Source organism: Fringilla coelebs (genome assembly GCF_963513975.1).
Source record: "Fringilla coelebs genome assembly, chromosome: 3".
Taxonomy (NCBI): domain Eukaryota; kingdom Metazoa; phylum Chordata; class Aves; order Passeriformes; family Fringillidae; genus Fringilla; species Fringilla coelebs.
The window spans coordinates 99,031,573-99,049,127 of record NC_140030.1 but is presented as its reverse complement, the minus strand read 5'-3'; the positions used below and the strand labels follow the sequence as shown (position 1 = coordinate 99,049,127).

The following is a 17,555-nucleotide window of genomic DNA, read 5'->3' as shown; positions in this document are numbered from 1 at the left end:
TATTTTGCCCTCCTTGTACACATGGGTGAACTAGGGGCTCGCACACACAGTCAAGCAGCCACCAATTAAGAGTTTACTGTAACCCCTTTGTACCCAACTTAGCCCACGGCAAAATCAAGGCAAATCAACTCAGCTTTATTGGCTGTAAAAGGGCGCCCGGTTCAGGAGCCACCACCAGAAATCCTCCATCATCTGCTTGAACACACAAGGATAGATGCTGGAATTCAGCCAAGACAATATGGCTTTCATCTTCTACATGAAAGGGGGCTCCCTCTGACATTTTGAGGCCCACTTTCTTAAGAGCTGTTATGCAAACTTCTGCTCACATGAGCTTGAACAATACGGCAGCGCATACGACCGAAACTTTCAAGGCAAGCAAAGTTTCTGTGTGCTCTGCAATGATGTACGTGGGAACAACCCCATTGGCTGAACAACTCCAGCAGGTATCAGTTTGCATGCAGCAGCCATAAAGGATGGCAGTGGAAATAAATTTCTGATCTCGGTGTCCCCTGAGCTGTGCTTTCAGTAGAGATATTAGCATGGAAAGATGCACATTTCTTCAGAAGTCGCTGTTGCTCTCTGTGTGGTCTTCTGGAAATCCCAGATCTAAATATTGGCAGTTCTGTACTATTTAACTTGTGAAGACATCCTGTAGCCAGTGGCCTTCTTCACACACAATTATATTTAGAAGCCCCATAGGCTGGTATGTCATTATCTCAGTGTGTTAATTGATTAAGTCTGGCCTACATACAGTCAGCTAGACTGTTCCCTTTTGGGTTGTTATTATTAGCAAGACCCAGACATTTTAAGCCTTTTGGAGCGCAAGAATCTCTCTCATCATACAAGCAGAAGCCCAAAGAAATCTCTTGGAATCACTGGCTTTGCAGCTACAATAATTTAGCTTCATAGATGGAAAAATACTGATATTGATGGATGAGAAAATGGTAAAAAAGGTGAAAGCAGACTTCAATCTGACAACAACAACAACAAAAAAACCAGCCACATACAGTCCTTCAAAGATGCAGCCAACACTCACAGCTGAATTAACAAATTGTGAAGCAGACCCTCTAGCAGCTAGAGTCAAACTGAAAAAACCCAGGGCATTACTTGACACATATCTTTGCTCTGGTTGGGAAAACATGTCACTTCCCTCCTAGATATCACTGGTATATGTTAAAACAAGTATTCCACAAGTGATGAAATAAACAGGGCTTGGTTTCTAAAGGATGTGTCTGAGCACGACTGGCTGTTTAAGTGAGAGGTATGGTGTGAAAGCAAAGCTGGTCTTGTGGGGTGGCTGTTTAGTGTCCAGCAGGGCATGACTGTCAGCTCAGTTTATCCACAGGTAAGGCACTTGTAACAAGGGTTTTCCCACACTGTTTGCCCAGTGTCTAATCAGGGATGAGCTCAGCAAGAGTACTAAGAGCTCTCTGTTTTACCCAGATGCCTATTTTTATGAAGCCTGTTGGAAATTAATGTATTTGAGACCTTGGTTTGGTTTGGTTTTCCCTGGATGTGTGGCTCAAGAAGCATTACTGGAGCAATGGACAGGACAAGCAGAAGATTAATGGTGCAAATACAAATCTGTAAGAAACCAAGCCAAAGATGAATTTGTGTGTGTCTTTTTACTCCAAGCAGTAATTAAATTCAATGAGGCGCAGAGCCTTAGGACCCACATCTTAGAGAGCCCTGTACCTACTGTTTTCAGTGATCTGTGGCCTGGTTTCCAGAGATGCTGCTCATCTGTACTTCATGTTGAAGCAATTAAAATTCACTAAATGACCAAATTAGAAGCCTCACATTAAGATCCAAACATCAACCAGTGAGTTTCTGCAGCAGAACCACCAAGTTACTGCTATTTGGCTGAACTGCTCAACTGGCCAGGACTTGTATTAAGCAAAGCAGATCTTTGTGTTGTTTGTGACTAAGATCAAATAAATGACCCTTAAATGGGTTGTGATGGCAACTTAGGCTGCAGAAATTTTCTGTATTTCATTATAGGTTTTGGGAAAATGCATAGACCTTTGCACGAATAAATAAAACCCACAGAGGCATTCTGGTTTGTTCTGCGCATTAGCAGCCAGGCTCTCAGAAAAATAGCTGCCAATAATTAGCATCCTAACCATGTATTTTGGGGGTGATTATACTTTACTAAAGCCAGTGGGAAGTTTGCTATTGACCTCAGCAGGGTCAATGTTTTACACCTATCAAGCTCATGGTTTCAGAAAAAATTAAGACATTCAACACCTCTCAGTGCAAAGCCCATTAAGCCTAAATACAGACTTTTCACCTTCCTGTCAGACACCCCGTTCATCCTAGTTTACATTCACAGCTACAGCACAGCTGTACTTTGGAAAGTATCTCAGTTCTAGAAAACAAATATTATAAATCTATCAATCCAGCTCAATGTCAGCAATCTGAGAAACAAACAAACCAAGAAATTGCTGTGTTTTCACTACCTGCTTCATACCCTCAATCTGTTTTGGGTCTTTGACATACAGGAGGCTCCAAAGAAACAGTACAACAATAAGAACATAGAATCATCCCAACAATCAGGAAATGATGGTTACAGGATCCACGAAAGAGGATTAAATCTCTTGCCAGGAGAAGGATTTGAGGGAGGAGACACTGTCATTTGCAAAATAGCTGCCATAGGGCCGCAGCTCCTGAACATCGTCACATTTCAAGGGCAAGCTGTATAAAAAGATGGCTGAAAAAAACCCTCAAACTGTCATTTCAGCACTAGGAAAACCACCAGAGAAAATGTAGAATAGTTGTTATTTTAGAGAAATCAAATATATTTCAAATAAAAATTTGTTAGGTTTAATGAATAAACTCACATCACTGTTAACATTCAACTGGATTTTTTTTTTTAAGAGGCACATAAACTCTCCTGTTTGAGGGGATAAATCAATGACAAATTGTCTGATGTTGGGAAGAAATTTCCTCTGCTAGCAGATGATTCCAATACAGAGTTTCTTGTATTCTTTCCCTTTGAAGTATCTGGTACAGGCTGTGGTTAGAGACAGGATATCAGCCTGATGAACCCCAAAGACATTTTCTTGTAGCTCAAAGTTCAGATGGTCACAAACAGCAGTTGTTCTGGTTAGAAAAAAGTATCACGCATTTGCTCTAAGTTCAAAAGCTCTCTGCTCAGCACCTGGATTTGCTGCTCTTCATGCCACATCTTTACAACCACTTCCTTCAGGAACTGGCCATAAAAAGTGCTCTGATGGTGACAGCTCTTAAAACGTTATGTATGTGAGTGGGTTTGAAAACACAGGCCTTTCAGAGGTGCTTCTTTGTTTCAGGACCTTTTGGTCATGAATGTTACTACACAGGCATCCTTTCAGCCTTTCAAAAAAATCTTTGATTGGAATTTCAACTTAATATCAGAAATAATTGCTGCCATCTGGAAACCCTGCAAGCAGCTAAAAATGAGTGAAAGGTGGCTGAGGGAACCTCCCTGCCAATTTGTCACTTTTTAAGTCAAAACTGCTTACTCCTCCTATATTTCTTTTGTGAAGGTCTTACTAAATGAAATGTCTTGGTAATTTGGCATAGGAAAAAAAACGGGTGACAAGCCAAGTTTAAAATCAGTGATCCTAGGGTCCCACAAAACCCTCAGCTGTCACTAGGACACTTGTTCCTTTGCAGCAGCAGAAAGTGGCTCCCATTTCAAACAGCCCTTTAAAGACATAACAGGGGAACTGGTGCACAGTGTAGTAGAAAAAATCCCCTTTTACAGATGTAGACTGCCATTGTATCCAGTGTGTCTGAGGAGGACGGGGGAAGGAGAATGATGGAATATCCTCAGCTGGAAGGGACCAAAGTCCAACTCCTGGCCCAACTCCTGCACAGGACACCCCAACAATCACACCATGTGCCTGAGAGTGTTGTCCAAATGCTTCTTGAACTGTCAGTCTTTGTGCTGAAATCACTTTCCTGAGGAGCCTGTTCCAGTGTCAAACCACCTTCTGGATGAAGAAACTTTTCTTAATATCCAACCTAAACCATCCCTGACACAGCTTCAGGCCATTCCCTTGGGTCCTGTCGCTTGGTCACCCGAGAGAAGAGATTAGCGCGCCTGCCCCTCTTCCCCTCCCGAGGAACTTGTGACTGCAGTGAGGTCTCCCCTCACTCTTCTCCAGGCTGATCAAGAAGATCATAAGGAGTTCACCTCAGAGAGCTTTCTGTGAAGGAGGAGTTTTGGAGTATCTTAAGATACTGGCATCCAAACCCTTCAAATCCCAGGAGAGAAATCCTGGCTCCACTTTAGTGTCTGGATCTTTGGCCACTGAGTTAAGTGGAATTAGGATTTTACCTCAGGGAACCGGAGAACAGTTGTCTCCTACCTATTGCTGGAAAGAGCCCATTTATTCAAAGTCTAGGGAAGCACAAATGCAGCTAATAGCATTGTATTTGGGATGGCTGCTAGAGTTTTGAAATTAAATGTATTTTTGCTATCTCTCTGCCACACTACAGCCCTTCAAATCTCTCTGCAGAGATCTCTCTGCAAAGACAGGGTAAGTGTGAGGACCCTGCTCACCCTGCAGTCTGCTCCAGGCCTGTGGCATTTCTGGCCACACGTGGAAGTACAACTACATCTCAGCCTTGTGGCAGAAACTGTATTTAAACTGTGGAACTGGCACTGTTGCAAAGGCTGCCTCGCTCGGGCCAAATGGCTTACCACAAACCCCTCAATTTCAGACAGATGAATGAATGCACAGGCTTTCCTGCTTGCCAAAATGCCCAAGGTTTCCCCAGAGCCTAGTCAATGTCCCCCGAGAAATAGCATCACTGGCCATCCAGCACGTGACCTTCGAGCCACAGCAAAGCAGAAAACTCCTCTGAGCAGAATATATCTCTCTGCCTCATCCTATTGCTATTTTGCTTGCTATTTGGAAGCCTTCTCATTTCTGTGGCTGGCTCAACCACTTAATAAGGTTCTGGGGTTTTGCTCTAGATGAGGATATTCACTGAGATCTATTCATTAAGCGAACAGAGAAATCCTGCAGTCATCCCCATGATTTGGGGTCACTGCACAGAAAACCCCATTCATTGTTGCCAAGCCACCAGGGTCAGCCATGCAGCTGGAGTTTTACCTGTTTATTTAGTTATTTAAAGGGTGGCTATCACTTAGGCCTTTAGATCATGTTGGCAATTTCGGATTTCTGTTCCAAAAGGATATGTATGTACATATACATATATACGCTTCCAGTTTGACAGCCTGAGCCATGGGCTGGTCTGAACGCTCCTCTTGGAGGCACAGACCATCCACCCTTCCTGGCAGGAACACATGGAAACTTCTGGGGGCATTCCAGCTTAAACATCAGGCCCCATACCCATACATTACTGTGACAATGGGAGCTTTTAGGTATCCCTCAAAAGAAAAGAAATAAAAAAAGAAGATTTTATTTCCTATGTTTCATATTTAGGATGAACCGTATTTCCCATATCTGCATTCAGTCCTAACTTCTGTTTCCTTTTTTATTTTAGGTGTTCAGAGTTTTCTGATACCAATTTATTGGGATTTGAATTTTGCAATGTTCAGACTCCTGAACAAAACCAGCAGAGTACTGCTTCTTTTGGCTGCCCACACCAAAATACTCTCTGCTGTAAGTCGTGGCCTGCACTTTTGCAAAATGTGGTTGAAAGTTATACTTTGTAACCTGGCTTTTATCATTGCTCTCAGGAAGTTGCAAAGAGTAAGCACTTTAAAAGTGAAATCACTTGCATTCAGTTGTTCTGGAATTGGGCTTTTAAAGTTAGAAATTACTCTCCAGGGCACAAGGATGATAATGCTTCAAACTTTAGAAGTGTCTGAACTTTTAGTTTCTGAATGAGGTCAGAGCTAAATGTAATCTGCATACTGGAAATCTCTGATTTGAAGATAGGGTACATTTGGAAACATATCAGACTTGATACTTCAAGGGTATCACTGTATTGACAAGTTCCCTATCCCTGTTCTTTTTTACCATTGAAATGTCACATCAAGAGCTCTATCATTTAATAAGATAACACTGGCACAACACTGAAGTGGGGAAATTAAGAGTGTGAAAATCAGCAAAGTGCTTGCTCAAAGCAATAAGCCTGATAGCAGTCCTGTCACTTGCCTTAAAACAGATGTTGGCCAATTTAGTAGCTCATTGTGACATAAGCTCAGAAAATGCAAAAAAAGGAATTCCAGTTCATGTGACATTTTCTATAATAATAAGTAATCTAGATAAGAATTAAGTTTAAGGCTGTGTATGACTTGGCAATGTCTGATCCATTCCAAAGTATGCATTAATTCTTGCTCCCCGAGGCAATGATACTTACCCCTTACATCAGTGACTCCTTGGGTGATTACATGAATTACATTAAGTGTGAAAATCACTTTGTACTTTCCTTGCCACCTCGGAGCAAGGAGCTGTGATGGCTCAGGCAGAGACATGGGATGTGTTATACTCCTCACAAACCTTTCTCCTTACAACCACCCAGAGCGCTGCTGTGAGATCCCGTCTCACGTGATGTTAGGCAGCAGGCTTGGAATCCAACAGAAGCCAAACCAAAGTCTGTCAACTCTTCCTAAATGAATTTACAAGCAGGGAATGAGATGAATGGCATGGGATGGTTGTGCATTACTGCAGGAAAGCAACTAAAAATATTTGCGGGGATCTAAGTTTAAGACCCCAAAAATACACACATACTTTCCACCATTTAAATATCTTGTCTCTGGGTGGAAGCCAAACATTTTTCTATTTATTTCCACATATGTCATCAAGATTCTAAGGAATTTAATTGCTAAATGCATCCTGGAAAAGGACAAGGTGTTAGGAGGATGTTAACTCACCTAACATTGTGCGCTAAAGAAAGGAAAGCATCTCCTTGTTGCTCTCACAGAAAAAGGCTGCATTTCTTTTATTACAAGAAGACAAGTTCTGTCTGTGGTAAGTACTGAGAACACATGCAACGATACCTCTTGTTTCCAGGCATCCTGACAGCTACCTCAAATCTGCATTTTTAAGTGGAATTAGCAGAGAAAGAAGATTTACACAGCCCTGGCTGGCAGCTTGGTTTGTGCTCTATGCAGAAAGGCTCCTGACAAAGCCCAAACCTCCTGATTAATCTCCAGGATGATAGGAGAAATGACCTTTGGATGAAGATGGTGGTGAACTTGTGCTCAGGATACTCCAAGCCAGACTGTGTCACAAGCCCCCCATTACGACTTTATGGAAGTCAGTCAAACTCTTGGACTTGTTTTCACTAAGTCTGTTTTGCACACTTAAATGACAAGTTCTCCAAGCAGAGTGAGAGAAACCTCCCACCTAGTGATTAAAGGAGGCCAGGTGAACTCCCCTCATGCCCCTGAAAGCAACGCCTTAGAGAAGAACAGATCCACACTGGTTACCCCTTGCAGTTGCCCTCCACTCACTCTGCCATTCCTGACCTGATGCTGCTTCTATAAGGAGAAGATTCTTGGAAGCATTTGTAGGCTTCCTGAGGGAGGAGTCAAGAAAATCCTCTCCTTACCCTCTGACTCCTTAGTTTCACAGTCTATGAGGAGAACAATTCATGCAGGTGGAACTGTTTGTCTGAAACCAAGGATGCATCCCCATGGCAAAAGCCTGGGTGTGAGCTGGGTCAGCACAGCTGCTGCTTAAATAGGGAAAAGAGAAGCCTGGAGAGCCACTCTGACCCAGACAATGGTAGCTACATACTTGGTGTCAAGTCCCTGCTAGAAAATGCCAAGGTGCAATTGTCAGCCCCTAAAACTCAGCCTGGGTGGACATTATTCTAAAATGTATTTTGTGTTACATTTACTAGTGAAGTAGATTTTTTTTTTAACCATAAAATATTCCACATGTGGTTTCATATGGCTGCAAGCTTACAGTATCTGTGTCCTCTCCAATCTCAGTCTCTGTAATTGCATCCTACCGAGAGGACAGTACCTGTCCCAGACAGACAACAGGGGTAAATTATGCTGCAGAAAGTTGGTTGATGTTCACAGTGCCTCCTATCTTGATGACACTTGTGTTTTCCACAGATTCAGTGCCCAAATGTAACGTTTTCTGGTTCCACTTAGAAATCTCCAGGCAAAAGCAACACCTTTGATTCATGGATGAAAGCAAGAGGACATTGCAGGCTGCAAGAAACATGGGTTTAGCCAGGCATTTCATGGGATGAGCTAAATCCAAATGGCCAGGGAATAGGGTCGAAGTTCTTCTCCATTAGTCAAGAGTGATGGACTGTGAGCAATACTTTGCAGCTTTGCTGCTGATGGAGCCAAACACCAACACAAACTGAATTATCTTGTGTGCAGAGAGTCCTGAACACAGCACCTGACCCACACTGAGCATTTCTCATGAGGCCAGCACGTCTTTTTAAAAAACATCCACATACCATCAGTTGTATAACAAATGCACACAGAAATCTTTGTTTATATGAGCACATCACGTTTCTAGGAATATGTAAACAAATATAAATAAATAAAGTGCGGTCTTTGCTTCCTCTCCTACACAGCGCTCGAGGCAGCTTTGTTTTTCAGCAGCAAAACAACCAGCAGCACATAAAAGAGGAGCAACAGCTTCGTTATCACTTACCTGTGGAAAAATAAACCTGGGCTCTGCAGATGTGGTTGGTGTTGGCCTGACCAAGCCGTTGGAAATAATTATAAAACTTCAGATACACTCACTGGTTTCTCCCTGATTTTCCCCACTGATTCGTGGCAGCCTGGTATCCATTTAAAGTGGGTTATTCTCTTTCCATGCTCAAGCTCTCTGAGCAGGGATGGCAGTGCTAGGCACCTCAGGCACCTCTCCCTCCCAGTGGCCGCACACCTGCTCTGCGTGCCCTCAGCAGCCGCGATGGCCCTCGCTCGGCAGCCACGTCTGCGGCCTTGCCCTGCTGCCCCTTCTCCCTGAAGCCCTGCTGAGATGAGACAAAGTCAAATAACAACAGCCCTGCACCATCTCCATGCCCAAAGCTGTGCGGGGGGTGAGGCCTCAGCGGAGAAGAGCAGGGAGAGCAAGAGAGAGCGTTGGCCGCTGCCATGGCTGCCGGGGCCTGCTGGGGCCTGGTGCCGCCAGGCCACGTCCTCCCGCCAAATGCGGCAAACATCCGGAAAACACCCAGAAACCAGCAGGAAAAACGCACCCAGCAGCGTCCTCCTTTGCTGTGCCTGGATGTTAGCAGCCTTTGCCACCCAAAACTATAAAATCAAGCGATGTTTTCTTTAGAAACCCCGAGCTCTGGAGATGCCCCCATTCTGTCTCCCCCTCAGTCCCCAGCCGCCTCAACAACAATAAACAGCGTAATTCCGACAACGAACGGCATCATTTTGATATGATGTATTTGTATTTACACGGTACATTTTAAAGCAATAGCTACACTGATCATACATATTAGAAACAATAAAAAAAGAAGTTAAGAACTAAAATGTACATCATACACTTGTATATATATTTTTTTTACACAGAGGTAAAAAGGCTTATAAAAATCAATACAACAGGGTTTTAACTTTTAGTATATAGATACATAATGATGAGGCTTCAGGCACTTTAATTTGTTAACGTGAGCAATAGCTTGGAAAAAAAAAAAAACAAAAACCCAAAACCTTTCCACAACAGGAAAAAAAAATTGGTTAATGTTTTTGTTACCACAGATACAAAAATAAAATCTGAATAATTTCTCTCAAATGATTGATGTCAGTATTGCAAAGCTGACTGGGAGAATGCTACACACTGTTCAGCAGCAGTGTGGAAATTAAGGAGAAATATTTACAAAAAACCACCCATTTCTATCCTTGTGCCCTTACACCACTGCCATCACGAACCAAATAACGTACGCAGCAAAATCTACAAGTATTACAAAAACCCAAGAGAAGAGGGAGGAAGGAGGAGGGAAAGAAAAAAAATTAAAAAAGAGGGACTTTTTTTTTATAACTTTTATTTTCAGACATACAGAAAGGCTTGGAGTATGTCTAGTTTATTTAAATAAATAGGGGCACTTCAAGACCGGACAAAAAACTGTAAGATCTTTTTGTAGTGTTGTGCTTTACAGAGAGAAGATCTTACAGATGTTTGTTTACATGAAACAACTTTTGAGAACAGAAATAAAAGGAAAAGGTTGTTTCATTAATAATTTTTTTACGAGGCTGGCTTGATGTTTACTAGACACCATTGAGAGATTTGTCAACTGCTATTAGGCACAAAATATTTATATTTCATTCAGCAAACCCAGACACATCACCCAGAGTGTAACACTTCATCCCTTTTCCACTATCATTCAATTTTTTTTTCTCCAACCGAAAAAATCCCCTGTAACTGCTATGAATTAAACCTACCCAACTCTACAGGTGTATAATAAGCACATTGCATACTTAATTCATGGTTGACTAAAAAGCTGTGATTAACTCTCAGAGGAACCGTTGGGACATTCCACCAAGAAAGAATGGCAAGCGTTCCTTTTACATTTATTTGGCAAATTAATTAAAAAAAAAAAAATCCTCTCTTTTAAGACTGATGTCAATGTGCAATAGAGGGAGGGAAAGGACATGCGCCCACTGGCAATTTACTGCAGAAAGAAATTATGGCAGGAACAGCAGTGCCAGCTTTGACAAGCCAATCCCTAGCTGCCTCAAAGTATTCGGATTGTACTATGCTAGTTAGAGCTCACTGCGCTAAATCTTTTTTTTTATTTTTTAATAAAAATTATTTGGCTATTCCTTGTAATATATTAGAAAAATACTCTTTTTCCAAGCTAATTACAAGCCTTGTACACAAGACAACATGACATTAAAAAAAAATAATAAAAAAAATTAAAGTAATATTATCCTGCTGTATGCACCTTATGCATCCACTTGATAAACCTGGGTGGTGAACTGGGGAGGGGAAAGCCAGGCAGACGCCTCAGTCTGGCTCCTGCAAGGACTCACATGCTCCATCCCACACACAGGCTCACAGCAACGTGCTGAGACCTGTGGAAGTATCTGGCAGATTAGGACCGCAGGTCACAGACTGGAAGTAGTAGTTAACATCCTGACTTTGGATTTTTCAATACCTGCTTGGATTGCTAAATGTTGTTACTACAGTGGACACGAATGTTCTCATGCTCATGTATACAGAAAACAAACACACACGATTTTCCATATAATCCACCACTTAATGCAGCATTTCCCCAGAATTGCCATAATAGTGCTTTTGACATTGCATTGTTAGTAATTCTTTGCATATCAACAATTTTCCTCATCTGGAACCTTAGTGTTTTATTCACAGATCTCTATCTTGCTGTCTAATGAAGAAGTTCCCTTTCTTTTTGGGCAGAACATTTTTCCAATGTTATCTAGGGAAAAGAGAAAAGCCTAAAATTTAAGTTTCCCTTTCAAGTAGTGGTCTGAAATGATTACAGGTAAGGAGGACTATCAGATTCTCAATGGCTATGTGACTATGGTAACAGAGCCTTACTTTCTGTTCACAGAGCTTTAGGAACAGAGCTGATTTAAGATGTTTGCTGAAAGAAATGACGATGGACCCTAGAAGAGAAACTGCAGCTTAGATGGCGATTTTTGCTTTGGAAAACAGAACAAAAACCCAAAGAAAACCAGTGACAGAAATACTGTTGTGGTACAAGTTTGTTACTAGCACACCTTCTATACACACACAATAGCTTGACGGTAAGTTAAAATATCTTTCAAGTGAGATCTCATTCACTACACCGTCCCATTTCTAGAAATGCCAAAGCTTGCTAACACGCTGTTGGTACCACACAAGCGGAGGCAAGACAGACATAACCCGGAGATGTTCTACAATCCACCACCATTTAAAGCAGTTCTTCTCCCAAACTCATTTTAAATGAAAAAAAAAAAAATTAAACATGTACAAGACAGTCTGTTTTGATTACAGATTAATAATACAAAAGTCTATGCTGTAGGTTAGTTAGTTAGAACAGTTGATGAGCAAACCAATGCAGTGTGAGCCCCAGACGACCCAATGTAAAGTGATCCAAACTGGTGGTTTCCGGATGCTGTCGGGCACAGTGGCTGCATTAAAGTGAGTGACCTCAGTGCTCCAAAACCAACGTGTTCCTTGAACTACAGGAAAAACCTAACACTTTGAATGCATCTGTAGTCATCCAGCAGCTTTGTGTTTTCCACCACAGCACCTGCACATGACCCCACAGTGGTAACAAGCCCGAAGCGGCAAGTAACAGCACATACATGGAGCAATGAAAGACAAGGCGATAAGGGCCATCCACCGGAGGCAAAACATTTCATCACTGGTGTCGCACGAGCAAGGATCTGTATAGTCTCCTTCTGGGTCGGACATACAGTGATAGAGCATAGTGTCTGCGCACCACATACAGCTCACTCGATGGATGCAAGTCTTGACGCGGTCTGGAGCATCCTGGCATTGACCCCGCTTGTTCTCCTCGTGGTTGAACATGTCCCTGCAGTACACGCACCGCGACCTCTCACCATCTTCCTTCCGCCTGGGCTTGAATTTGACAGGTTGAGTCTTTATCACAGCACCCTTGGTATCTTCACCCAGGTCAAAGTCCGAGTTGTCTACGTAAGGATAAGTGTATTCGTGTTTCGAGGCCTCGCTTTTGGCAAAACGTACGTAGGAGTCCATGTCATCAGGATCAAAGTTCTTTCCTCGCGCTGGGGCGTGGCGATAATCCTCATACCCAGTCATCCAAATCTTCTCCCGAGGATTGATGCGCACTATCTCCTCATCATCATCTGGAAAGTTGACGTGCCGGTAGGATCGTGGTACTGACTGTGGAAGTAGGAAGGAGATGAAGAGAGAGAAAAGATAAATAAGCTCATTTTGCTACTGGTTATCATGGTCTCCTTGATTCCTGAAGAGCCAATACTTGACAATTTTGTCTTTCCTTCTTTATATGTCCTTCAGCGTGATACATCAAGGACTTTTTCAGCCTTTGGCTCATGAGGGAGTACAACTGGCACAGTCCTACACCGGCCCGTGTGCATGTGGTACAACATAACATGCTAAAGCATAGTGTTACCTCCCCCTCCCCCTCTTTTTTTAATAACAGGAAGCCATTTAAAGCTAATTGAGAAGGAAATGGGGAGAGCAGAAGGAGGGAGCTGTCTCAGGCATGTGGAGGAAAACCAAACACCGGCACACTCTGGCAGACACAGAGGTAGCAACACTAGGAAGAAACTTACTTGTTCTAGATGGTAGTGGTCAGAGCTGTAATGGTCGTGAAGGTGTCCACGAGTGCAAATTCTTCGATGTTCACAGGATGCAGGAGAAGCCAGAGTTCGCACAGGCTGTTCCCTTTTCTGAGAGGAGTTGGAGGAGCTATCTGTAGCATTCTGTTTTAAATGGAAAGGGGGAAAAAATCGTCATACATTCAGCTGTTACAGCGCAGGGCATTAAGAGATGTTTTGCCACTCACTGACTTTGCGCACACCTGCAATATTGGCAACACCTGACCGCTGGAGGCTTCATGAAGTTTCACATAAAATACTTGAAAGAGGCAGATCTGTTGCCAGGCCATAAAAGCTGTCACCACGCACATGGAAAAATAATATGCCATAGCCGGCCCGTGACATATTCACCAACACCGCTTATATTCGCTTGGCATGTTATTTGTTATCCTGGGCATGGCGCGACGATGAGTGCTCACCAGGAGCTACCTCTGAAGAGCAAAGTTAAACCCTGGCGAATGATGCAATCCTGTAGGTCCTGAGGGCTCAGACAGAGCATCTGTGTGCCCAGGCTGTACCCCACCCATCACCCGGGCTACAAAAATACCGGCAATTTTGTTAACCTTTACAAATTCTCAAAACACTCACTGAATCACTAGCTACTTGAATATCAGCTTTCCTTTAAAAACTTCAGGCTTTTTTTTTCCTTGTTTTGTCACTTTTTTGCCACTCACTATTACTGTGCAATGAATGTTACTTGTGTTTTTATACATTCCTGGCTCCCTTTGAGCACTTTCTTTAGGTTAATTAGTTACATCATTATGCAACAATGATCATGAAAGGGTGAAATATCACACAGTAACATGCTGTTGCCAATACCTACTGCTTCTTAACAATCCTATTTCTCTTCCTGCAGAAACACACAAAGAAGTAATAATGTCAGCCACCATCTCTCCATAGCCCTTCCTTGGTTAAAACAGTTGCCATACAATATTGAGGATTTTGCCCATTAATTCTATTTATAGGTTTTGGGCTTTTTAATATTACCATGAATATCTATGGACAGTTGTTAAATGCACCAGCAAAACAAGAGCAGGAAAAAGAGAGCCTCCATGCACGACAAACAGAACAGCTGTAACACTGCATGTGCCTGAAACACTGGTGCCTGAAATAAAAGAAATCTCCACCCCACCCCCTTCTCAACTAATAAGATGTGCTGCAGCTACAAGTCCATGGTCCTGATTGCCACTGCAGTCAGCAGAGCCACAACCTCAAGAGCAGAGAATAATTCTATCAGTAGTAGCAGAAGACTGGTTTTACCTGAAAAACCTTCTCTCCTTGTCAAGAATGCACTCTCTAAATACTACTTTCCAATGAATTGCACCAGACGCTTTTTTTGCTCCAAGAATACAAGAACCCTCTTTGTGAATATTTGTTTATTCTGAAAACAACACTCTGAAAGACTCTGTCCAAAGGTGAGAACACCTTGAAGCATTACAACACAAAAACAGATGTTGGTTCTCTTTAACTCTTACAGCACTTTAGAAGCACCGAACTCCCAACTTATTTTGCTGAAAGCAAATACACAGTTGTTTGCAGTGTGATGTAAAGCCAGGCTGGGTTATCTGAGAGGTACAACAAGCAGAATGAGTTTTTAATGGCTGACTCCCATTAAGAACAGACTTTTAATATGTGTGTTTGTTTTAGTTTTTTTTAAACAAGTACACAGAAGCAGATCAACTCTTAACATAGTTAACAACACCTCTAAAGTGGAACCAGTATTCAGGCTACACCAATATTCAGGCTCTTTTAAAAAGAGGTTTCATCAGTCTTCATAATTTATTAGAAAAAGGCAGTTCAAATCTGGGGTTTAAACCCTTCAAAGCTAATTCTTGTGTACTTAACTTCAGGCGCTGCAATATCTAGCACATTTTGGGGATGTTTAAAAAAAAAAAAAAGAGCAGTTTCTATAAATGTTTTGTAATAACATTAAGCTTAAAACCTGTGTGAAAACCCTGAGAAGAGTCAGGATTTAGTTACAACAGCCATATTGGTACTCACACAAGTACCTCTCCTGCAGAGCTGTGTGTGGTGCAGATGCTGAGCTGTGATTTAAGCTTCTCAGAAAGCCACACAACACACCCCATGGCCCAGGCAGCCCCAGCCTGCTCTCAAAGCTAAACTTCGACTGACATGAAGCAAAAAAGAGGCAGGGCCTTAAAACAGTACCATGGCAGCCGCCAGGACCCTTCACCTTCAGTGCATCCACAGCTAAGCCCTGCTGGGACAAGCCTTTTGTAGATACACTCGGCAAACATCATGGGTGTTCACGGTCCAAACAATGCAGCCTGGGAAAACAACCCAGTGGGAGGTCATTGCACATACTGTCCTGCAACTGCCTCCCTGTCCTGGATGAAAATAAAAATCCCACCCAAACCAGATATAACTCCTTGATAATCTCAGCCGGGCAGCTGGGAGCTATAACCAGCCCCCCAAGCACTGCACTATTTGCTGCCTCTCTGGGAAGGCAGCATTTCTGCAATAGGCAACTGGAAAAGAGCTTGTAGTGATTTTTATCTTGCCTGATTTGTATCTACCTTTGCTATCCTCCACACCTTCTTCTCCCTTTAGACCCGTTGGGGCAACTGAGCCTCTCCTCCACATGTGTTGACACGGCTACAAAACCTGTTTGCAGCATACCAGAGGCTGCGGCACTGCTCTCTGCTTTCACCTTATTAAAAATTGCTGCATTTCCACATTCAATGTCCTCAGATTAGATGGGCAGTTTGCCAACACAAATACTTACTCTAAGCACCCAGAAAGGGGAAATCAAACCATCCAAGACTGGGTCTCTGCTCACTCGTCCATAAAGAAGTTTATGCTGACTCCTGGTTGGTGACACTAAAGGCAGTAGCTGGGTGACAAATACAGTGTGTGCAGTTACCTTGCTGACCATCAGCTGGGATAAGCACTGGTACTTTCCAAAAACCAATATTCCATCACGGTCCTTCACATAGGGGAAGAGTGCTCTTAACACACATGAATGCATGATCTGAGGACTGAAGAAAACAAAAGAGGTAGAAAATTCCTACCTCCCAAGCAGAAGGTCACCAGTGAACCCCACAGGCCCCTCACCTGTGCTGATCACTCATCAATGATGTGAGGAGAGAGATGAACAAGATGATGACACAGTTTCCAGATGAAACTTGTTATTCACGAGAGTCAAAATGAAAGGTGACCTGAAAACTTGCTTCAGAATCTCATTATAGAGAGAGACCTTTAACATGCTGGATGCTAAAAAACCCCCAAACATAATTAAACCTAAAGAGCAGCGTGACATCAACACCTTGATCTGACACACAGAATGATGCCCTCTGAGCTAGTTATTGCTGGCCAGGAAAGAGGTCTTGGGACTAAAATAGGCAGCTCTGTGACAGTGTCCACTTGGTGGCCCAGTAACAGGTTAAAAAAAAAAACAACTGCCAAGGCACTGCATGTACCTGCTGTGCTCCTCCAAGCCATCTGTGGTGCTCCTCCACCCTGTCCCAGGAAGGGTATTTCCATCATGGCAAGCTCACAGAGCCATGGCCAGGACCACAGAGGACATGGGAGGGCTTCTCAACAACAGCTAACTAAATAGCCTGGGTCTCTCCAGCCTGGGAAAGAGATCAAGAAAAGGACCAAGCAGATGAGAAGTCTACTGAATTGTGAATCCCAAAGCAATGTGAGCAGGAAGGGATTATTCTTCTAGTATCCTTCAGAAAGTAAGATCACGAGGCATTCACTGGAACAGGCTCAAATAAGGTTCAGGCAGAAGGAGGTACTTCTGATGGTGGCCACAGCTAAAATGAGGTTCAAGAAGCCAGAGGGAAACCCTCAGAAGAAACTAACTGACCAAGGATTAGAGGCATGATGATGCTTCAGGCCTCTGAAAGTCTACTGTCCTCTCAATGCCCCTCCACTGGGACTGAACCTGGACTTGGTGACTAGTGAAAATCGGGCATATTCTCAAAGAAAAGTAACACATCCTCAGCCAAGTGCCACTAAGAACAAATGATGGTAGGACTTTGTCAGTGAGGGAAGCAGGGAACAACTTCTGTCCCCCACAATTAGACTGGGACTTGGCTGGAATTATCTACCATCAGCATAGCAGGCAAAGTTTTGGGGAGGGTGGTGAAGGGTGGAAGCATGAGATGCTTGCTGCAAGTCTTCCAAATACAAACATTCACCTACAGAAATACATCTAGAAAGGATGTGGACTCCAGATGCAGGCTATTTCACTGATGGAAAATCAGGTCCCAAACTACTGAGCCACTGGTCTCTCAGAGAAACACCATTTTCTTCTCAAACCTGTTAAAACCAATCCAGCTCCAGCATTTGGTTTTGAGGGAAAACT

The 17,555-nt window shown here is 42.9% G+C and overlaps 1 protein-coding gene across 1 annotated transcript in view; it reads right to left on the bottom strand.

The window, feature by feature from the left end:
- Positions 1–9,475: 9,475 nt before the first annotated feature.
- Positions 9,476–17,555, bottom strand: part of SPRED2 (sprouty related EVH1 domain containing 2) — a 59,333-nt gene continuing 51,253 nt past the window's right edge. Inside the window, exons 5-6 of the mRNA XM_084201711.1 lie at positions 13,175–13,324; positions 9,476–12,761 (exon numbers count right to left, since the gene is read on the bottom strand). Coding sequence (XP_084057837.1) covers positions 12,111–12,761; positions 13,175–13,324 — 801 coding nt within the window. The 3' untranslated portion in view covers positions 9,476–12,110. The remainder of the gene's footprint in view (positions 12,762–13,174; positions 13,325–17,555) is intronic.